Below are 25,451 nucleotides of genomic sequence, written 5' to 3'. Positions count from 1 at the left end.
CTGCCAGGTTGGCAGGAAAACGACCCAGAGGAAGACCAAGATATAGGTGGATTGATACGGTACAAAGTGACTTAGATGATAGAAATATAAGATCTGATAATGTTGGAGTCTTGACAAGTAACAGACTGATTTGGAGGAAAATTGTAGATAGGAAGTTAGTAATGATGTAATTTTTTCATGTAGTACTATCATATTCTGTACTCCCCTTGAGGGTACATGGCAGGAATTTGATGATGATGATGATGAAATATAAGCTGCAAGTTTGAATCTCACTGTTGCCATTGGTGTTCATGAATGTCTTTAGAGCATAGAAGGTATTTGTTGCTTAGTGTGTGTGACCACTCCTCTGTTTATTGAAGGCCTGGAGCAGCTTGAAAAAGCACCATGTTTGGTACTTTTTCAAGACACTGAAACTATTTAGTATCTTGAAAAACTATTTGATAAAACTATTGATAATCCTGATCAAAGTTCCATACACACTCTTCTAAAGGAAAAAATTGTTCCTTGTACTCCCTATGAGTTTGTTATAGTAAAATTGAAGTAACAAAGAACAAATGTTAATCCAGCATGCTGCTATATATTTTGCATAGTAAACTTCAATATGACTAAATGACATCATCTTGACTAGCCTAAACATTTTGTGGATATGGGATATCTCCATCAAAATGATCAAAAAATTAAATTTTTTATATAATTATGCTAAGGACATAGAGATCTATTGCTGTATAATGGATAGATAATGGTCATTTATGCAGTTCACCTACTTTTTAGCAGACAGTACGTCTTGAGGCAAGTTTACATCTTAAACTCTAGTCTCTGAAATAAAATATGCATTCTAAATGAAGATCTTGATTTGAACATTAAAATGAGTTGGTAGTTTTAATATTCAGGTTCAGTTTATTCCCACTGGTGGTTGGGTCCACACATCCATTAAAATGAATGAAGCATCATTCACTCAGCAAAAGAAATTTTGATTTATCTAAACCTATGTTTTAGAATGTATAACAAATGTGTATATTTCTAAAGTGAAACAATGTTTTGTTTATGTAACAAGTTACAAGCTAATGTAAGATACGATAGCTATTAATTAAGCATGCATGATCTCATCTAGTTCAACCTTGATCTGTTGTTGGGGAAGGCACGTTTGTATCAAAGCAGGAAACGAAAGTATGATACAAATAGTTAGCAAAGCCACATGAAATATCAAAATATTTCATATTTTGATGTTCCTTTTGTGTGCATGTGTATGAACATACACACATACAAGAACATTTCCCAGAAATCACATGATTTCTGTTAACTGTTCCATTCTTCTGTATACTCTTCTATATACTCTGGAGGGTTCAGTGATTTGACAATATAATAATCTTGAGCCTTTGTGTCTTGTTCTATATTTTATTCTGTTAGTATCTATCCAGCTTTCTATGAAGTTCATTTTACAACAATATAGAATGATGGATCATTTTAAGTACAGTAAAACCCTGAAGTTACGCGGTAGGTTGGACCAACAAAAAGCGCGTAAGTCAAATTCGCGTAACTCGGGGTATAATTTTGCATGTAATTTATATATACAAACATACAATTGGGACCAAAGGTTTACAAAAACACCTATATTTTTTAAGAAATATAATCATAATTGTAGTTTTTCGTACATAAAAAAAAAAAGAAAGTTATTTCGATGTCGATGGTTTCATAAAATCTAATAGATTCGTCTGGCGGCATAATGTCTTTTTCTTGTCACGCAAAATTTCTTCATAGCAAGCTAATGATTTTTTTTATTCCTTGCCTTGTGGCTACATTTTGTTCCTCATTAGAATCTATGTCCTCCAATATCTGTAAACCTTTCTTTTATGATTGTTCTTACTGTGGATTCTTGTAGATCAAACTTCTTTGCTAGCTCACAAATTTTCATTCTGCCTTCAAAATTCTTAATAAGGTTGAGTTTTGTTTCCAAATTCGATGTTTTTCTTTTCTCGCTAACTGTAGATGAATCGGACTTGCTTCTTTTGGATGACATTATTATTTTTTATGTGATAAAATTTTTATCATGAACATAACATTAAACAATTGCAAGGTTTGTAGACTATAAAAATTGTTTATGAAAGGAGACCGCGCGAAACACGTCAGTGCTTGTTCACAGCATGTGTGACACTGGCGAATGTGGCCGGCGCCTGAAAGATCCAACTAGTGGTGCGGTATGAAGCGGGACAGGAATACGTACATATAAGAAACCACGTAACTCCGGATTCGCGTAAGTCGGGGTATGATTGTATACTTTATCTCTGCCTTGTTGATATCCCTCTTTGAAAGATATTCTTTGCACTGGAATACCCATTTTTAGGTGTATATTGCAAAAAAAAAAAAACAAAAAAAAAAAACTATTATATTGGAGTTTTGTTTCATCATCATCACGAACCATGGGCTCACTGCCTGTTGTTGTCTGATGCCGCCTTCACTATTTTCTTCCACCTTTCTTTGTCCAGTGCACAGTGTCACAGTTTCTGCACATCCGTTCTCTGTATAAGTCTACCTCTTCTGTTTACACCATCCATAATACCAAACGTGAATGTCTTTATCTTCTGGTCTTCACTCATTCTGCAGATGTGTCCAAATAATTGCAGCTTCCATTTTATAATCTTCTGCATTAGATTCTCCTATGGTTGTATCTTTCAATAGAGCCCTTCATTTGTAATTTTAAAAAATCATCTTACCCATCCTATTCTTAGAATCTTCTTGTAACAAGTTCTTTCAAATGCCAAAATTCTTTTTCTTGATTCCTTATTTATTACCCATGTTTCAGACCCACACAGTACACTGCTAAAGATGCATGTTTTCAGCACTCTTAGTTTTGTTTGCAGGCTGATCACTTTACTTTTCTAGATGTTATCCATGGCCTTCAGATTTGTTCTTCCCTTTGCAATCCTGATCTTTATTTCTTTTTTACAGTCCAAATCATATGTCATTTTACTTCCCAAATATGTGACTGTGCTACATTTTCTATATCAATTCCGTCCACTTTTGTTTCATGTTCTTCTCACCAAATATCATTGTCTTTGTTTTTTCCAAGTTCAAATCTCTTTCCTTCCTCATTTAACAGTTTCAATGTCTGCAAATCTCAGATTGTTAATTCTCATCCCATGTACCGATATTCCTTTTGCACCTTCCTTCATTTTATCCATTGCTCTTTCTAAATGTGCTATGAAAATGCTTTGTGAAATTGGCTCCCCCTGTCTAGTACCTCTGCTTGTTCTAAACCATTTCCCCAAATCATCACCTATTCTAACTGCTGCAACTGCATTCTTGTAAACATCTCTTAATATAAATATTAGTTTCTTTCAATTCCATAGGATTCTAGCAGTGCTAATGTCACTTTCTGGTTGATACTGTCAAATGCCTTTTGACAAATGGTTTTGTTTGCACACTATATATCAGTATGGATTTTTTTTTTTTAGCTAATTAGATTATTAGCTAATATTTTGCCTCAGTCACCAAGGTATCTTCATGGGCACAAAGAAATACTAAGCATGTGCGTACATGCATGCATGCACACCAAGAGGAAGGCAAATATAGACTGATTTGAAAAGGCCAGCTCCTTAAGCAAGATTCCACCACTGTACCAATAGTGGATGCCACTTAGGACTGGCATCTTCTATGGATGTGGTGGTGGAATCTTGCTGAAGGTCTCCCAGATTTTTCACAATGTGATACAGCCAAATTTGTTTAGATTTGGAGAATTTCGTAATGCTGTAGTGGATTCCAGGAACAGTTTCTCTGATTTCTATATATCTATTTCTGTATTGTATAAGAGGGAGATTTTTTCCCATTGATCCAATGGAAAAAATCTCCCTCATATACAGAAACAGATAGATAAAAATCAGAGAGACTGTTACATGTGCAATTTTTCTGAAGTGCCTTGAATGTAGGGGATAGCAATGGATTTTTTGTGTTCTGTATTTTGTGAGTGGTGGGGGTTGAGTTTGAGGGTGGGCAGAAAGCTCCATTGATTTTGTGAAGAGGGAAGTCATTGGCTTAAAACATGTCCTGAATGTGATTGAATTCAGTGAAAAGGCTAGTGTGATCCAAGCAAATGGTTCTTGCTGTATTAGCTAAGTTTTGATAGCACCATACTTCTGGAAGGGATGGTGGTGTTATAGGTGAATGATGTACCTTCCATTGTGGGTAGGCTTTGTGTAGACAGAAAAGGATAAGGATATGTTGGGAAGCTGTGTGGCTACTAGCATCAGAGAAGAACAGATAATCATTTTCCTTTTCAGTTTTCAGTAGTAGAACATATTCTTGGGTGTTGGCTGCCAGGGTATGCTGAAAACTTTTGTAACATATCCCTGCCATGTGGAGAATATGTTGTCAGTGTAGCATAGCATATTTTGGGTTAGAGAGGGTATAGTGTTTAGTGCTGTGTTCTCAAAATGTGCCATGAAAACATTGGTGGGGAAAGAGAAAGGGGGAATTCATGGCTGCACCTTCAATCTCCTTGTAGGTTTCCTCTGCCATGTAAAATAGCTGATTGCATAATGAAAGTGAATAAGACAGATATATCATGTGGGGGATAGAGGATATGAATGATTTTTGAGGTTTTTTTTAAGAGTATATTGCACCACATTGCCAAAAATCTGGTGGTGGGAGGGGAGGATATATATATATATAGAGAGAGAGAGACACCTTCAGCAAGATTCCATCATCACACCCATACAAGGCACCCTGGCTGGAGCTTATTCGGTCATTATAATTTTGGTTTAGATTAACCATTCTAATGTCAGTATTGTCAGTATATGTTTTATCAATAAATAAATACCAATATGACAAAAAAGCAGCTAAATTCAGTTGTAATAATTTAGAACACCATGCAAAAATGCTTTTTCAAAACTCACGTTTTTATGATATTTACTGTTTTAAAGTATCCTCATCATATCTTAGAAATGTTATTATTCTTTTCAGAGCATTATTTCTATGCTCAAAATGTCTTTGCATTAGTTCCTAGTTCTGTCACCTAATGTCCTTACTCTCAGGTAATTTTTTGCATATATAGTTCTCTTTCACTCACTCAAGGGTGAGATCCTACTGATGAAATGTGTAATACACTATGAGAACAAAGAATTATTGCTGTCCATGTTTGAAAGCATTTTTATTATATGTTATTGAATTTTGGTGTAGCTGTTCTATTGATATGCTATATCCTGTAATTCTGCAGAAAGGAATAGAGTAGTAAATGCCTCTGTAGTTAAAAATTAATAAATTCACGCCCATATGCATTTTGCATACTGATGTGGCTTACAAATAATCATGATGTATTCTCTTCTTGAAGTCTGCATTATATGATTATGCTATTATGATGCAATCGTAATGTATTTTTTCACCTTTTTTTTGATTATATAATGTTCCACTTTTTAATTACTCAATTTTAAGATATTGTTAGATATATGAAGAGCTAAAGGCTTCAATTCGGTGACATATGACTTGTTTAAGTTAAGGGATATTACATCCCATATCATTTCTTAGCCGAATAAGAAACTCGGCATGAAACTCTCTGAGTTTCTTATTCGGCTAAGAAACGATATGGGATGTAATATCCCTTAACTTAAACAACTCAATTTTAATTTAATAGAGCATTTAATAAGATAGAATACTATACTATTTACATATTTTATATTCTTCTGTGATTAACCTTAATTTTTTACTGGACTGTGATAAAGGAAATCCATCTTTGAAAAAGGATTATGAAAAAAGTTTAAAAAAATTTTTAAACTTGGTTAAGAAGCAAGATCAGCTACTAAGGGGTAAATATTATGAAGATTTCTTTTTGATAACATCTAAAAGCATTAAATTTCATTTTATGCTAAGTAATTTTAATTCATTAGTTTAAGTAAGTTTCATGGCTTACACATGTAACAAAACTTATAGAATTTATTCAAAAACTCCAATATATTTCCAATGTTATTTGGACATTGTCACTGAAATAGACTGTTAACTACATTCAAAATATGAATTAAAATAATAGTCATAATCATGCATATATGACTGTGTAATATCATATACATGATATTACACCATAATGGTTCAAAGGAACAATTATAGTAAGTTGCATAGGTTAAAAAATAAATAATATAAAAATAATAATTAGTAATTAAAAAAACAACTTACGAACAATTAATAGTCATCTCTTCCCAAAAGTTGGATATTGGCATACAGTCTGATCAGTTCAGGTTTGGATGATTTCATAGCGTTCACCTGTTTCAAGGAATAGATGATTGAATTTGAACTTGCTGGAATGAAGAATTTTGTTGGGTACCAAAGAAATCTGCGCTTTACGTTAATAGTGTGAAAGCAAGGCCAGACGTGTCAGATTTGAAAAATGTAATATAGTCTTGATGTTCTTCAATTCTCATCAAGGCAGAATGGCCAGTCTGTCCAAAATAGGAAAGATGACATGAGCAGGGTACTTGATAGATAACAAGTAAGGAAAGAGATGTAATGCATCCTTTGTTGATGGTAGGAGGGAAGACAGTCTCCAAGCTCGTTTAAAGGAAATACATAGCTTGAATTTATAATGAATCTTGCTATTTGTTTAGAGATTTCTTTAAGGTAGGATATTGAAATTCTTTTCACATAGGATTGTCGTCTGGTAGAAGGATAATAATTATCAATAATTTTTTTGATGGTAGTTTTGTTGTATTTGTTACATATCAGATTAATTTTATATGATCTGCCCTTCTGATTCCATTTTGTTAGATGAACTGAATAAAATTAAAAGCAATCTGATTTGTAATGAATACAACAGAACTACTATTCAAAAAATTAATGATAATTATCATCCTTCTACCAGCCTACAACTGATGTGAAAAGAATTTCAATACCCTACCTTAAAGGAACCTCGGAACAAATAGCAAAGATGCTTCATAAATTCAAGTTATGTTTTTCCTTTAACTTAGTTCTGAAACTGTCTTCCTTTCTACCATCAACAACAGGATACATTATCACCTCTTAACTTCCCAGGTGTCTATCAAGTACCCTGCTCATGTCATCTTTACTATTTTGGACAGACTGGCCGTTCCGCCTTGATTAGAATCGAAGAACATCAAGACTTTTGAATCTGACAAGCCTGCCCTTGCTTCTCACGCTATTGACACTGGGCATAGAAATTTTTGAAACCAGACAAAACTTCTTCACTCCAGTAAGTTCAAATTCAATTGTGTTTTCTTTGAAACCTGAAGAAATCATCCAAACCTGAATGATCAGACTGTATACCTGTATTCAAGTTTTGGGAACAGATCATTATTAATTGTTCATAAGTGTGTTTTTTTTTTTAAATTACTAATTATTATCTTTTAAATTATTTTATTATTTTATTATTTTTTTAATCTACACACTTACTACAATTGTTCCTTTGAACTCCAGTAGTGTAATATCATATACTTCAGCAGCAACCAAGACACAAGCTAATATATGCATGATTTATGATTCATTATTTTGATTCATCTTTTGAATGTAGTTAATGGTCTGTCTCCATGACAGTCTCCAAGTAATGTTGAATGAAATATATTGGAGTTTTTGAATAAATTCTATATAATTTTTGTTATATAGAATTTATTCAAATATGTGTATAATTAATATGTGTATTGCACATGTTCCATTAAAGCTATTAATTCATTAGTTCTGTGAGAAAAAGGCTACCCAAAAAAATGTGCTAAGAAATCATATTGAATGTTTAATGGAACAATAATAGTACAAAGGAATGAATTATTGCTCAAAGACTGAAGATTCTTACACAATGCTCTAATAGTACCTCATTCATTCATTGACAAAATGTGCCTGCCTGGCAAACCATTTCACTCTTTTTCCACTTTCCAAATATATATATATATATATTGATTGCTGCAGGAGTGATAATCTTAAAGAAAATATAAATACCACAGACAAAGAAAATACTTAAATTTTGGCAAAACCTATAGGACAACCCTAAGAGGCACAATAATAAGGCAAAGTGGATGAACGAATCTCAAGAACGAAAAATGGACCAACTAAAAATAACAACTGAAATGGTTCAAAAGCAAGCTAAAAGGATAAAAAATGGTCAACACTCGGGAAGGATGAATTACATGGCTACTGGTTGAAATATCTGCCAGGCTGTCATCATCATCACGAAAGACTTGCTAACCAGTTTAACGATGTTTTAGAAGGCCAAACCAAAGAAGAGTGGCTAACATCAGGGAAAATGTTTTTGATCATAAAGGTTAAAAAAAAGGCCCAAAGCCCAGAAAACTTCCGACCAATAACCTGCCTGCAAACAATTAAGGCTACTCACAGGCATACTAGCTGACAAAATATACAGCTATCTTAAAGCAAATTCTCTTTTTCCACTTGAACAAAAAGGTAGCAGCAAAAATTCAAGAGGCACGAAAGACCAATTGCCGATTGATAAAACAATTCTGAAAAATTGCAAACATAGAAAAACCAATCTTCATATGGCTTGGATATATTATAAAAAAGCATTTGATTCAGTGTCTCATAGTTGGAGTTTAAAATGCATGGAACTGTTCGGTATTAGCGAAAACATACAAAAAGTTTTGCAATCCAGCATGAAAAATTGGAAAACAACGTTGGTTCTGAATAGAGAAGAAATTGGAGAGGTAAACATAAAAAGGGATATCTTTCAAGGAGACTCATTATCTCCTCTATTGTTTACCTTGTCATTGATCTCCTTAACTAGAATTTAAATAAAACTGCTCATGGTTATCAAACTGCGCAAAAAAGTGCAAAGATATCTCGCCTTTTATACATGGACAATCTGAAGTTGTACACAAAATCAGAGAATGAACTCGGATCATTGCTTAATACTGTGCACATATTCAGTCAAGATATATCAATGGATTTTGGCTTAGACAAATGCACAATTGCTGGAATAACAAGAAAAAAGTTTGAAGATCTGAACGAAATTGAGCTGCTCAGTGGTGAAAAAATCAAGGCAATAAAATTTGAAGATAGCTACAAATATTTGGGTATTTTAGAAGCATCAGAAATTGTGCACAATAAGATCAAAGAAAAAACTTGAGCAGAATACATAAGGAGACTAAGGAAACTCCTTAAGTCAATTCTTAATGCTGGAAATTTGATAAAAGCAATTAACACCTGTGCCATACCTGTTCTGAGATATTCAGCAAGCATTGTTGAATTGACCCAGCTAGAGGTGGAGGATTTGGACTGAAAAACTTGAAAATTAATGACAATGCACCGTGTGCCCTCAATCCTCACAGCTACATTGATAGGCTCTATATATCACGCAAAAAAGGAGGCAGAGGATTATTACAAGTAAAGCTAGTTATCGAAGAAAAAAAATGAAATCTGAAAGCTTATTTGCAGCAAACAACGGAAAAATTTGTAATCGAGGTAAGGAAAGAGGGTTTATTTAAACTCATGGAAACAAAATTAGAATACAAAACCAAGTAAAAGTGAGAACTGAAAAATGGAAAAATAAGGCATTGCATGGAAAATACCTTCATAGCATAGAGGACTGTGCTGACAGCAACTTGACTTGCCAATGGTTGAGAAATGGAGCACTAAAGAAAGAAACTGAATTGGTAATTTTTGTAGCACAAGAACAGGCCATTAAAACCAATGTTATGAAGGCAAATATACAAAAATTTCAAGAAGACAGTAAATGTAGATTGTGCAAAGAAAAGGAAGAAACGATAGACCACATTATAACTGGGTGCAGCAAAATTGCAGAAATTGAGTACAGTACCGTAAAAGGCATGATAATGTAGCTAAGATAATTCACTGGCATTTATGTAACAAGTACGGGATTAAAGTATCTAAAGACTATTGGAAGCATAAAGTTCACCAGAAAGTGATTGAGAATGAAGAAGCTAAAAAACTCTGGGAATTCAAAATGCAGACTGACAAAAGCTTGGAATGTAATACACCTGATATAACAGTGGTTGAAAAAAGTGAAAACAAAGGTGTTCAGTTTATTGAAATATCAGTACCAGGAGATAGTTGGAATGACGACAAAGAAAGTGAAAAAATCACAAAGTATCGCGAGTTGCAAGTCGAAGTTGAATGAATCTGGCAAAAGAAAACAAATGTTGTTCCCATAATAATAGGTGTTTTAGGTGCCATCCCTAAAACATTGAAAAATCATCTAGAAGCACTCGAGTTAGATGGATTAAAAATTGGGAAGCTGCAAAAGGCTGCTTTGTTTGGCACAGCATTCATATTCAGAAAATATTATCACAGCTCATAGGCCCTTGGGTAGGGCTTGAATTAGTGGAATATAACCAGCCTTTTACTTAAGACTGAGGAAGCAAATCAAGCTTCGATGAATATTATATATATAAGACTTCCTGACTTTGCTAACCATGCTTCTACTACTTCTGGATGTGACCAGTTGATTCATTCCGTTCTGTCCCTTTTTTATTTTATATTACTTTAATTTATGAATTTTTTAAACTTTTTATACTTCTTTTCGTTCATGTTTTCTACACATTTTTTATATTTGTTATTCTTTTTTTTCTACATGTTTTTATATTGGTTTATGTTCCTTTCTTTTAGTGTTGCACGGTGATCAGCATTCATTTTAGAAAGTGTGGACTTTACAACCGTATTATAAAACACTTTTAATTTCCCGACGTTTCTATCTTCATATTAGATCATCATCTGGAGTATATACAAATATACAGGACAAGCTGAGTTACATTACGTGCAGTAAGCTAGAGAAACAATGATTTGATCACAGGTTATTCTACTGGCATGACCTCTAGTGAAAAAAAAATTTTTTTTAATTATTTAGAAACTACATCAAGCTAAATTCTATTTATGATAACATTAACATTCTTTCTTATAGATAGTTTTCTTTCAGTAACAATGATGTTACTATTTTTAGCATTACAATTGTTATTTTTGATTTAGGATCCTGGATTATCTATAGTCCTGTTTATAGTTACTCTTAGAGAGGAAGGTTCCATGGGTCGTATATGTGCCTTCCATATGTTTTGGGATTTTTAGACCATCATTATTATTCAGATTGGGGTGGATGATAATAATCTCACAGGCTTTCTTAAATTTGCATTCATGCCATGTTTTGGTGTGATGTAGACAACTAATGCTTTTCCAGTCAATTCTATAGAAGGTGTTCAAGGGCATGATCAAAAAGGCCAGCTTCACCATAATTATTATATTTAATGTGTTGTTTATGTTCTTTTTGTCTGATAGGAATTATGCGTCCTGTTTCCCCTATATATGATATGTTACAGGTGCAATAAATACAGTATACTCCAAGGTAGGCCAGCAGAGGGAGTGGGTCTTTGGATGAGTTGAGTAAGCTTTTTAATTTTGTAGGAGGTTTAGAGGTGGCTTTGAGGTTGTATTTTGTAGTATTCTGTTTATTTTATCTTTTTTTCTAAAGGTTGTATTTCTGTAGTATTCTGTTTATTTTATAATTTTTTCTAAATATGTGGTTTGGTTTAAAATAATGGTGGCACTTCCTTTATCGGCTCTAGTTATTACGATGTTCGGATTTGAACGGGTGTTCAAATTTGTTTGGATTACTATATTCAAATTCAAACATCATAATAACTAGAGCCGATAAAGGAAGTACCACCGTTATTTTAAACCAAACCACTTATTTAGAAAAAATGAATCTGCTAGTTCTCGGACAATAATACATACCAACTCGTTGACTACAACCCAACCAATAGAATAAAAAAGAAAACAGAGAAACTACTTAGATCAGTTACCACATGGCCCGAAGATAAGGTCAAAAGACTGTTTCCGCACTACGCTCTTTCCCCAAGAATTTATGGGTTACAGAAAATTCACAAACAAAACACACCACTCCGGCTGATAGTCGAAGGGATAGATAGTCCGAATTATCACTTAGCCAAGAAATTAGCAGCAACACTCAAGGAGTTGGTAGGACATTTCCCCTCCTATATCAGAAACACACTACACTTCATAAACATTATCAAAGACATTACATTAGAAAAAGATGATTTATTAGTCAGTTTTGACAGCTCTGCCCTCTTTATGAATCCCAATCAATGACACAATCCTTCTTACAGAACAAATTCCCTCTGGATATCACGGCACTCTTTGCGCATGTATCACGTTCTGGTTATTTTGTATGGCAAAACTTTCTACCTACAAAAAAGAAGACACAGCCTTGGGCTTGCCATTATCCCCCCCCCCACCCCCATTGCTAACTTTTATATGGAACATTTTGAGCAACATGCTTTACATTCCATCATCATCATCAAATTCCTGTCACGTACCCTCAAGGGGTGTACAGGATATGATAGTACTACATGAAAAATTTACATCATTACTAACTTCCTATCTACAATTTTCCTCAATATCAGTCTGTTACTTGTCAAGACTCCAACATTACCAGATCTTATATTTCTGTCGTCTAAGGCACTTTGTACCTTATCAATCCACCTATATCTTAGGCTTCTTTTGGATCGTTTTCCTGCCAACTTGGCAGAGAACACTTGTTTTACTAATCGTTCCTTGCCCATTCTGTTCAAGTGACCATATCACCTGAGATTAGTCTGTTAACGCATTCCTGGATGCTGACAATGTCAAGTTGTTTCCTAATATTCTAGTTTTTAATATGATATTGCCATGGATGCCATCTGTTCATGCCTCTAATCTTTCTCAGGACTCTCATATCTGCAGTCTCTAGTCTTTGGTCAAGTGTTTTATTTCTGACTCAGATCCATAAGTTAAAACTGGTTTGAATACTGTCTTGTATACAGCTAATTTAGTATTCCGACTAATTTCTCTCTTATTCCATATGAATTTATTCACTTGACTTCCTACCATACCAGCTCTGTTGATTCTATTGTCTATTTCCACATTTAATTTACCATCTTCACTAAAAATCGTGCCTTAGTAGCTGAAATGTTTTACTTGTTCCACACGTTCTCCATTCACAACACAGTTGACATTTTCTAATAAATTGATATGACATTTTCATATCAATTCTAACTGCTGATTTACATCTCAAATAAAGACTAAGTATTGCTTGATATAATGCCCCATTGACACCATATAACTGTAGCGTATTGAATAGCTTCTCTCTTGGCATCTTGTCATATGCCTTTTCCAAATCGACAAAACTTAAATACAGATCTTTGTTATATTCCCATGCTTTCACGACTATTTGTCGTAAAGTGAAGATCTGATCCTGACAGCCTCTATTTGACCTGAATCCAGCTTGTTCTTCACCATGCTTTTCTTCCACAATTCTTCTCAACCGTTTTTCAAGTATACTTGCATATATCTTACCAGGAACACTCAATATGGATATACCTCTGTAATTCTGACATTCAGTTTTATATCCCTTTTTATGTATGTATAGGTACTATGAGAGCTCTACTCCAGTCGTCCGGAATTCGACGCTCTGTCCAGGCATTCTGAACGATGCAGTGCAGCCACTGTAAGACTTTTATACCACCATACTTCAGCATTTCTGGTCGAATATCATCTACTCCTGCTGCATTTCCACATTTCAACCCTTTGATGGCTTTTTCTACTTCAAGTATGGATATGTATTACTGACTGCATGCCTGGTCAGTGTTTTTTATCACTGTGCTGTCATCATTGCTTGTTTCATTTAGCAAATTTTTAAAGTAATTACTCCATACTTCAAGTATATCTTTTTCTCCCATTTTCTTGTCACCTTTATCATCTCTAACTCCTTTTACAACACTCTTTCCTCCATTTCTAAGCTTCTTCAACAACCTCCAGAATATCTTACCACCTACTTGATATTTATTTTCTATGTTCTTGCCAAAGTCATCCCATGACATTTGTTTAGCTAGTTTTACACACTGTTTAGCTTTCTTACATTTGTGTCTGTATTCTCTAAGACCACAAGCTGACTTATTTGCCAGGAACTTTTGATATGCTTTCTTCTTTTCCTTCACTGCCTCTTTAACTTCCTGTGTCCACCATGGAGTTCTAATTTTTCTATCCTTGCAGATAACTTCACCACATGCTTCTCTAGCTGAATCAATCTGGGTTTTCTTCAAAGCTTGCCACGGAATCTCCAAGGTTTGGTTCCTGTAATCAAACTCTTTCATTTTTTCTTCAATAATCTTTATATATGTTAGTCTACAGTTCACATCTGAGAGCTTCTCAACTTTTATTCGCTTTAAAACTTTCTTACATGTCATTCTTTTCAATATGAAATTCAATTTTATCCTGCTCAAGACTAAATAGTGATCACTTCCAATTTCAAATCCTCTGTACACTCTGGTGTCCTGTACCAGGTAGAAAACATCACTAGCAACAATAAGATAGTCAGTGAGACTTTTCTTATTCCTTGCCTCTTCTCTCCATGTGAATTTGTGCACATTTTTATGTTGGAACATGGTGTTAGTAATAACCAGTCCATGTCCTGAGCAGAAATCCAACAAGTGTTTGCCATTGTTATTAGCTTTGCTCTTTTCTCCAAATTTTCCAAAAATATTTTTGTAAGCCTGACAATCATTTCCCACTCTGCTATTTAGATCCCCAACAAGGTCCATCTTTTCCTTTTTCATTGTGTCAGTTGCTTTCTCTAAAGCATTAAAAATTCCTCCACTTCTACCTTAGTAGAACCTTCTGTGGGACCATAGGCATAAATAAGTCTCATTGTCCAATTCCCCATTCTCATATTTGCCCACATCACTCTACCTGAGACTGCCTGCCATTCAAGAAGATTAGCCTCGTATTTTGTGTTGAATACTATGGCTATTCCTTCTTTTCGTTGATTGTCATTTCTTGAATATAACATTTTGCATTTATTGCTCAGAAAAATCTCACCAGTTTTTGTCTTTTTTTTTTTCAGTCACCTCTATTATGTCGATCTGGTACTTATCTAATTCCTCAGCTAGCTCCATTTCTTTGCCATTCTGGCTTCTTATGTTGATAGTACCAATCTTTAACTCTGGTGATGTTCAGTTGGGGTTTGTTTTCAGATTTGTTCCAGTAGCTGACTTTTCGCTGTTTGCCCTGGTTCCCTGGCGAAAACAACGGGGGCCTTGTTTAACAAGGCGAAGCCTCAGCCGGCATGAAATTTTGTCATGTTGTACCATCATTTTGTATTTTGGTTTAACCAATAGGAATACAATTTGGTTGGCTAAATCCAAAATTGCCAGCCCATCCTCGTTCATTGTATCCAGGTAGATACCCAACAGGGAGCACCACGAGAAGGTGAGGATTGGACATGAGGTCAGAACCCCTGGTTGGTTCTCCATATTCCTTTAAAGACTATGTGGAGGTCTCCTCTCAGTTATACAGCTTATTCCTCTCCTTTAAAACCTACAGTGTGGCTTAGATACGTTGACGATGTTTTCACGATCTGGTTCCATTGCCGCCAGACACTAGACATATTCCTTAGCCACCTAAACAAACAACATAAACACATACAGTTCACAACTGAGATTGAAAAATAGAACACACTTCCATTTCTAGATACACTTGTCGCACGTCTTCCTTCTGGCAATTTTTCCTTCACTGTTTGCCGGAAACCAACACATACTGGCCAATATATACACATAAACTCCTACCACGACCCAACACAAAAACTAGGTGTCATTAATACTCTAAAAAACAGGGCTCTGAAGATCTGTTCCAGTGAACATGCACTGAAAGATGAATTTAAAGTTATCAGCGATACTTTTCAAAAAAATGGTTACAGCCAAAACACTATTAACAAAATTCTTTACATGACCTCAATAAAAAACAAAGACAACCAAACTACAATAAAACTATAACCATTCCTTATATTAAAGGGACATCAGATAAAATAAACAGAATACTACAAAAAATACAACCTGAAAGCCACCTTTAAACCTCCTACAAAATTAAAAAGCTTACTCAACTCATCCAAAGACCCACTCCCTCCATTGGCCAACCCTCCATACTCACTCCATGTCAAACTCATTCCATACATTTACAAACTATGCATCATTCCACCTGCACAGCCTATGCATTGACTCATTTGTAAACTAGTCCCCCTTCTCTTAATTCGCTTTTTGCAGTTTGCAATAACAGACTTTCTCTCTTCCCTCTTCTTTATGGTTTCATCCAGTTTTTTTTTTTCCCCCTCTTATTTCATTTCATGCTTGTCATCTTTCAGATCTTTTGTACTTACTGTATTTAGTGCACCTGTAACATACCATATATACAGGGGAAACAGGATGCACAATTCCTATCAGAAAAAAAGAACATAAACATCACATTAAATATAATAATTATGGTGAAGCTGGCCTTTTTGATCGTGCCCTTGAACACCTTACATAGAATTGACTGGAAAAGCACTAGTTGTCTACATCACACCAAAACATGGTATGAACGCAAATTTAAGAAAGCCTGTGAGATTATTATCAACCACCCCAATGTGAACAATAATGATGGTCTAAAAATCCCAAAACATATGGAAGGCACATATACGACCCATGGAACCTTCCTCTCTAAGAGTAACTATAAACAGGACTGTAGATAATCCAGGATCCTAAATCAAAAATAACAATTGTAATGCTAAAAATAGGACATCATTGTTACTGAAAGAAAACTATCTATAAGAAAAAGTGTTCATGTTATCATAAATAGAATTTAGCTTGATGTAGTTTCTAAATAATTAAATTTTTTTTTTTTCACTAGAGGTCATGCCAGTAGAATAACCTGTGATCAAATCATTGTTTCTCTGGCTTACTGTCATCATCATCATCATCATCATCAAATTCCTGCCATGTACCCTCAAGGGGAGTACAGAATATGATAGTACTATGTGAAAAAACTTACATCATTACTAACTTCCTATCTACAATTTTCCTTCAGATCAGTCTGTTACTTGTCAAGACTCCAACATTATCAGATCTTATATTTCTATCATCTAAGGTACTTTGTACTGTATCAATCCACCTATATCTTGGTCTTCCTCTGGGTCGTTTTGCTGCCAACCTGGCAGAGAACACTTGTTTTGCTAATCTTTCTTTGTCGATTCTGTTTAGCTGAGCATACCACCTGAGATTAGCTCTGCTAACGCATTCCTGGATGCTGACAATGTCAAGTTCTTTCCTAATATCCTCGTTTTTAATATGATATTGCCATTGATGCCATCTGTTCATGCCTATAATCTTTCTCAGGACTCTCATATCTGTGGTCTCTAATCTTTGGTCAAGTGTTTTACTTCTGACCCAGCTCTCAGATCCATAAGTTGCTTACTGTATGTAATGTAACTCAGCTTGCCCTGTATGTTTGTATATGCTGCAGATGAGGATCGAAACGCTGGAAAATTAAAAGTTTTTTATAACATGGTTGTAAAGTCCATAATTTCTAAAATGAGTCTGTTTATGCTCTTTTATCTGTCTCTTATTGTATAACTGCTAAGACATGTTTCATCACATTTTTAGAGCTATATATGCCACTTATTTATTACTTTGTGTACTAGCACAGCATGACTATATAGCTCTCCTTGCGTAATTAAACCAAAAACAAGCAAACTGAACTTCTACACTTGTTGGTTCGATTTCTTCTGCCACTATGAGCAATATGCCTTTCCTCTTCTGTCCATTCTTCCTGAAAATGCAATATCCCTCCTTACATTCTTTTCCTGTAATTATATCAACCTGTGCTATCCAGTTCTTACTAATGTCATAATTTCTGGCAAAGTAGAACTAATCAGTGCTAAACCCTCCTCACTCTTATTTTCCTGATTTTTCTGACATTAGTATCTATGAATTACAAAATTCCTTGTGCCCTCATCTCTCCTTGCATGTTATAATTTTCCTATTCAAATTGAGACCATCATCATCATCATCATCAAATTCCTGCCATGTACCCGCAAGGGGTGTACAGGATATGACAGTACTACATGAAAAAATTACATCATTACTAACTTCCTATCTACAATTTTCCTCCAAATCAGTCTGTTACTTGTCAAGACTCCAACATTATCAGATCTTATATTTCTGTCATCTAAGGCACTTTGTACCATATCAATCCACCTATATCTTGGTCTTCCTCTGGGTCGTTTTCCTGCCAACCTGGCAGAGAACACTTGTTTTGCTAATCTTTCCTCTCCCATTCTATTTAAGTGACCATACCACCTGAGATTAGCTCTGCTAACGCATTCCTGGATGCTGACAATTTCAAGTTCTTTCCTAATATCCTCATTTTTAATATGATATTGCCATTGATGCCATCTGTTCACGCTTCTAATCTTTCTCAGGACTCTCATATCTGCGGTCTCTAGTCTTTGGTCAAGTGTTTTACTTCTGACCCAGCTCTCAGATCCATAAGTTAAAATTGGTTTGAACCCGGTCTTGTATACAGCTAATTTAGTGTTCCGACTAATTTCTCTCTTATTCCATATGAATTTATTCAGTTGACTTCCCACCATACCAGCTTTGCTGATTCTGTTGTCTATTTCTATATTTCATTTACCATCTTCAGTAAAAATCGTGCCTAAGTAGCTGAAATGTTTTACTTGTTCCACAGGTTCTCCATTCACAACACAGTTGACATTTTCAATGATTCTGCCTATTTTCATTGTCTTTGTCTTTTTATTGCTGACCTTCATACCATATCTATTACAACAGCAATTGAATTTAGTCAGAGAATCTTGCAGACTTGTAGCGGATTTATTTAGAAGTATAACATCATCCGCATAAAGCAAAGAGCTGACATTAACATCTCCAATTTTGATATCATGTTTAATACCACTTTCCTTCATAATGTGATCCATATAGATAATGAATAACAGAGGGGATAATGTACATCCTTGTCTCACACCAGATTTAACATTAAACCATCTTCCTGTACTTCCTTCAATTCTAACTGCTGACTTACAACTCAAATAAAGACTAAGTATTGCTTGATATAATGCCCCATTGACACCATATAACTGTAGCGTATTGAATAGCTTCTCTCTTGGCACCTTGTCATATGCCTTTTCCAGATCGACATAACTTAAATACAGATCTTTGTTATATTCCCATGCTTTCTCGACTATTTGTTGTAAAGTGAAGATCTGATCCTGACAGCCTCTATTTGGCCTGAATCCAGCTTGTTCTTCAGCAAGCTTTTCTTCCACAATTCTTCTCAACCGTTTCTCAAGTATACTTGCATAGATCTTGCCAGGAACACTCAGTAGGGAAATGCCTCTGTAATCCTCACATTCAGTTTTATTTCCCTTTTTATATGGGAACTATGAGAGCTCTACTCCACTCATCGGGAATTCGTCCCTCTGTCCAGGCTTTCTGAACTATGCAGTGCAGCCAGTAAGACTTTTATACCACCATACTTCAGCATTTCTGGTCGAATATCATCTACTCCTGCTGCCTTTCCACATTTCAAGCCTTTGATGGCTTTTTCTACTTCAAGTATGGATATGTATTCCTGACTGCTTGTCTGGTCAGTGCTTTTTATCACTGTGCTGTCATCACTGCTTGTTTCATTTAGCAGTTTTTCAAAGTAATTACTCCATACTTCAAGGATATCTTTTTCTCCTCTTTTCATCTCACCTTTATCATCTCTAACTCCTTTTACAGCACTCTTTCCTCCATTCCTAAGCTTCTTCAACAACCTCCAGAATATTTTGCCACCTTCTTGATATTTATTTTCTATATTCTTGCCAAAGTCCTCCCATGACTTTTGTTTAGCTAGTTTTACACACTGTTTAGCTTTCTTACAGTTGTCTCTGTATTCTGTAAGAGTAAAAGCCGACTTATTTGCCAGGAACTTTTGATATGCGTTCTTCTTTTCCTTCACTGCCTCTTTAACTTCCTGTGTCCACCAGGGAGTTCTGATTTTTTTATCCTTGCACACAACCTCACCACATGCCTCTCTGGCAGAATCAATCAATATTTTCTTCAGAGTTTGCCACTGAATCTCCAAGGTTTGATTCCTGTTCTCAAACTGTTTCATTTTATTTTCAATAATCTTTCTGTATTTTAGTCTACAGTTCACATCTGAGAGCTGCTCAACTTTTATTCGCTTTAAAACTTTCTTACATGTTATTCTTTTCAATATGAAATTGAATTTTATCCTGCTCAAGACTAAATAGTGATCACTTCCAATTTCAAATCCTCTGTCCACTCTGGTGTCCTGCACCAGGGAGAAAACATCACTATCAACAATAACATAGTCAATGAGACTTTTCTCACTGTGTTGAAACATGGTGTTATTACTAACACCATGTTCCAACATTTTTATGTTGAAACATGGTGTTAGTAATAACCAGTCCATGTCCTGAGCAGAAATCGAACAGATATTGAACAGATATCCAACTCAAATTGAGACCTTAGAAACTAATTTTTCTCAGTTATGCCACACACCTACACTCAACTTCATCACCCACTCCCCCAATAGCCTAGTTTCTTGAATTTGCACTTTCATTCTCTCACTGGGCATTGTTTTCTCTAGACCCCTAACTCCAAATCTGTTCAAGTATAATCCCCAAGTGATATCCATGTCATTTCTGACTCTCAAACTCACTCCATACATTTACAAACTATGCATCATTATTCCTGCACAACCTATGCATTGACTTATTTGTAATCTTGGACCCCCCTTCTCTTAATTCACTTTTTGCAGTCTGCAATAACAGACTTTCTCTCTTCCCCCTTCTTTATGGTTTCATCCAGTTTTTTTTTTCCTTTCTCTTATCTCATTTCATACTTGTCATCTTTCAAATCATTTGTACTTACCAAAATAATTTGATTTTTCACTTTCCTTCATTGTATTCTAACATCATCACTAATACTTTGTCTGCAAAACATGGTTTCATCATGTTATTGTCAGGTATGCTTCTTATCATGGAATGCACTTTGTTTTGTCATACTCTCTTCCCCCTCCCTCTCTTTCTTTGTCATATTCTCTTTTCTCTTCCTTTTCAACTCTTCTTCTCTCCCTCTTATTTTCACTTTATCTTACTTTTTTTTCATTTCTCTTCCCTTTCACCTCTCTTTCTTTCTTTTCTCTGCCGGTCACGTTTCTCCACTTGCCCAAGCTTATGATTTGTCCATGCAATGTCATGAAAGATAGTACATGTTTAAGTGCATTATCTTTCACGACAGAAACTTTGTTATCATTCAAATTTTGTTCTATTTCACTCACATCCCCCCCCTCCCTTTTTTTTAAAAAAAATGCTGCACATAAGAGATATAATGTGTGTGTGGGCAAGAAGTTAAGGAGAAAGAAGAGATCTATAAATGGCTATCTTGAAAAGCTGGGGTTGTATTCATTGGGAAAAATGTATGGGGACAGCTGCTTTAAAGAACAGAGGTAGATAGAATGAAGGAAGAGGATGAGAAGTTGGAGTCGTACTCTGCATAGGTGTTGACTGTTAACTATGGCTGTTCATGTTTTTCTTTTAGATTTAGAATGAGAGAAAAGCAGAAAAAATATAGTGGCCAGTTCTGCCCATGAAGGTACCTTTTAAAAGCATAATGCAGACAGTGCCTATGAGGAAGCGACTGTTGGGAGTCTGTGTGTGTGTGAGCGAGAGAGAGAGAGCCATGTCACTTATGGGCAGATTTTCTCTCTTTTGTATATATATACAATCAAGAATTTATAAGAAGGTTTTGATTGTGCACCACCCGTAATGTAAGAACAGTATTCTATGGTCAGTTGGATTTTAGATTTCTAGTTTTAGGAGCTGGGCAAGAGATAAGTAGTGTTTTGAACTAAAAAGAACACTAAGTTTTTTAGAGACTATGGGTTATAACATATAATATATTTATGCCAGGATAAGCTCCATGTGAAAATCAGAACAAGATAAGAAAACTGATCTTGACCAGAAATTTGAACATTATCAGAAGTAAGAGGGGAGTGAAGTTGGATCTTTCCTCTAGTTAATAAGACAGGACTGTTTTGGTAGCATTGAAATTCACTATATTATCTTTGCCACGCTTGAAAATGGTGGGGAAATCAGTATTTAAGACTTTGTTTATGGAAGATTTTGAAGCATTTGAGTATTACAGGGTTTCTTGAATGAAGAGGAGGAATGGAAAGAGTGCTGTCATCAGCAAAATTATGGATAGGATTTGAAATCAGGGAGAGAGTCATTAATGTAAAGGGGGAATGTATGGTACTCCAGTATTGGTGAAAAACAAAAAAAAGACAGAAATCTGATGAAAGCCATTAACCTTGTCATGCAGTACATAAATAGAGGAAACTGACACTCCATTCACAAAAAAAGGGCTGGTGGGAGTTCATCACATAGCTTGGTAAGAAAAGTTTGATGTTAGATATAGTCAAATGTCTGGAAAAGATCGAGAGTGACTGTGAGTTTCTCCAGATCTTTTCATGTCCTGTGTCTGCTGTGGGGACAAGGATGGCAGAATCCATATTGGTGATCGCTGACTGATAGGTTTCTAGATAGTGAAGAAGCTAGTTATTGACCTTCTTCATTTTGAGAGAAGGCAATGGGATAATAGTTGGGCTGACTTTTATTTTCATTTTAGTGACATTCCAGATATAGGCTTGTTTCTATGTTGTTTTTTAGATGCCAGATGAGTTTGAGAACTTACAGAATGGGTGTGAATTTTGAGCACAAGTTTTGAGCAGAACTTGATTGATGCCATTTGGACTAGAGGACTTATTAATATCAAGTGTCTTGAGTATTTTTCTAATGTCCTGATAAAACAGCATAGGAGGCATGCCATTGGATAGATAGCAGAATGCAGGGATAAGATTTGCCTTGGTTGTCTTAACAAGACTTGGAGGAAAATCTGATTCCAAGAGGTCCACCTTATGTTTGAAACATGTTATGAATGTTATGACTCATCAGAATGTTTCAGAGGTGGAACCATAACATGGTAGAAGCTTTGTCCAACAACCTTTGTGAGAGACTAGAAGTTTGAATGCCATATGAGTAGGAGACAAGCATTAGTGCATTTGGCCTTGACACAGTCTTTGCAATTTTTTCTATGGGCTATAGTTTAAGCTGTATGAGAAGCTGAAGTTTTTAACTTGTTCTGTTCAATGTATGCTGAATATTTATCTTGTACTGCTTGGCACATTTATTGGAGAATCAGGCCATGAAAAGGGGTGGAGATTTTGAGGGGACTGAGGAATAAAGGCACTGATTCCAGCTAGAATAATTTCAGTTATTTGATAGAAGAAGCAAGTTCTTAGATCAGAAGGATGGAACCCATAATTAGACTGCAAAAAAGAGGTAGAGAAATCCTGTTTAACATAATTGTAATGATATAGGATATGAGGCTGAGAAATGCTTGAATAAGGATTATCTGTAGAAAAAGAAATATGGAAAAGTTAGAGCTGCCAGGAGGAGGAGAGAGCTAACATGATGATGTATTTGGAGGGAGAGCTGGGTAAGAAATGTTGGTATTTGGAAAGTGATGAGGATAATATTATATGATATTCTGCTGGGTGAATGATTTGCATTAAATCATTACTGGTGGATATGTGAAGGAGACACAGTGTAATTTCTTAATGTTGAAATCTCCAAGGAAGATTACCTCTTTGTTTGAATAATGAGACTGTAGAATCAGCTCCAAAAGGTCAGTATATTCATATGGAATTAAAAAAAGAACAACAGTAAAATCAGCAAATGAAGCCAACATAATGAACTGAAGCACATTAGTGCATATAAAAGTGGATTCCAGTCTAATAACTTTTGGAATGGGATATTAGGCTTGACAAAAGCACATGTTCTGCCCTTCTTCTGGAAGGCAGCTTACATGATGTAATGTAGAAAGTTGAGGCAAGCTGTAATTCTAGTGGATGAATTCCTCTGAGCGGGGGATGCATGTCATTGATGTTTAGTATTGAGACCCTGAATGTTAGTAAAGTCAATGTTGAAGTTTCTACCCCTCCCCAGAATTGTTTGCATTTTTTTGTTGCATTTTGATATTTTTTTGAATTTTTTTTTTTGTTAGTTTTTGTGGGGGCTTTTATTCTAACTGCAGTGACTATATAATTTTTTATGCTAACTAGGAGAGAAGAACTTGTGAATACAATTCCCACACAGGAGTACTCTGACTCCAAGTGTGGCATTGACAGTGCCTCCTGCAAGCCTGATGTATATTAACTCCCCCTGGGCATAACTTGACAGAGTAAGTGGCAGTAGGATTATTTAATTTGAAATAGATTTACACATTAGGAACAGTTAAACATTTGATTGACCTAGGTTAATTATAGTATAGATATTTCAGTACTCATATTGTGAACCATATCCTGTGAAGTACATTACAATGTGAAATTAAAACATCAAACTACAATAAAGGTGTATGGTGAATGGAAGCTTTTCTTGTATGCAGTTGCAAGACAGCAAAGTAAAAAAATATACTATTATGATCAAATGAGGTGTGTGTATGTGTGCACACATGCAAGTCAAAATAATATTAAAAAAACCATGCATGCATCCCTCCTCCCCCCCCAAAAAAAACTTATGTAAATTTGGACTTACACAAATTATCCTGGGAAGGCTATGAAAACAAATTGTGTGTAGAGGCTTAAGTGCTGTGAGGACATCATGTTGGAGGCTTAATTGATTTTTTACACTCAAAAGAATTAAAATAGAATTTAATACTTCCTATATTTCGTCCTAGTCACTAGGACATCTACAGGGATTACAAAAACAATTAATGTAACATATACACAAATAACAAACAATACTAAGCCCAACCACGTGGGTGACACTAAAGTCCTATCTAGGTAGAGCGTCCTCTAAGGGCAGTAGTAGGTGGCCTGGAACGTAAGGTGGGAACTCTGGTGATGAGTGTTTCCCAAATCTTCGGAAGCTTAATGCAACCATATTTATTAAGATTTGGTTGATTTTTGAGAGCTGCTGCTGCTGCTTCTAAGAATAGTCTCTCTTTCTTGAATTTGCTGTGGTGGAGCATGGTTGTTTTCTTCCATGACACTCTGTGGGTGGTGTCCAAAACATGGTCAGCCAAGCCTGAATGGCCATAGTTGTGTTTGAAGATGTAAGATTTGTGTTCCTCTAGACTCATGGATGCTGATCTGCCTGTCTGTCCAAAGTACACCAGCTTACATGAACAGAGTACTTTGTAAACTCCAGGCAGAGAGAGAGGAGGGAGCTGATCTTTTGTAGAACGGATAAGGGTAGCAAGTTTGCAGTGGGGCTTATGCTCTGTGTAGGTTGTACTGTTTTAGTATCTTGGCTATTTTTTCGGATGTGCCATGGATGTAGGGTATGGTGATGGCATTTTTAAATTCTTGTTGACGAGAAGGATGGGGAATGGGGAGGATTATTTTTTTGATACTGTGATCGCTGTAGCCATTGGAGAGGAAAGTGCTGTGTATGTGGTTAAGCTCAGTAGTGAGGGCGGTTCCACTGGAACAAAGATTGTGGGTGCTCTTGGTAAGAGTTTTAATAATGCCATATTGTTGAGAGGGGTGGTGGTGGGAGTGTTTGTGAATGTATCTGCCTGTGTGTGTGGGTTTTCTGTATACGG

The 25,451-nt window shown here is 35.4% G+C and overlaps 1 protein-coding gene across 5 annotated transcripts in view; it reads left to right on the top strand.

Annotated features, from left to right (window-relative positions):
- Kap3 (kinesin associated protein 3) overlaps positions 1-25,451 on the top strand; it is a 319,643-nt gene that overhangs the window by 123,951 nt on the left and 170,241 nt on the right. For all 5 annotated transcript variants that reach the window (XR_016549579.1, XM_090406062.1, XM_090406060.1 and 2 more), the window contains one exon: positions 5,697-5,795. Coding sequence is in view for 4 of the 5 variants with exons in the window: in XM_090406062.1 (XP_090262188.1) it covers positions 5,697-5,795 (99 nt within the window). In the remaining variant the exon portion in view is untranslated. The remainder of the gene's footprint in view (positions 1-5,696; positions 5,796-25,451) is intronic.

The sequence above is a fragment of the Typopeltis vanoorti genome, chromosome 16 (assembly GCF_054136105.1).
Source record: "Typopeltis vanoorti isolate ZY-2024b chromosome 16, IOZ_Tvanoo_1.0, whole genome shotgun sequence".
Lineage (NCBI taxonomy): Eukaryota > Metazoa > Arthropoda > Arachnida > Uropygi > Thelyphonidae > Typopeltis > Typopeltis vanoorti.
Note: the sequence above shows the minus strand (reverse complement) of the source record. Positions and strands in the feature narration are given on the sequence as shown.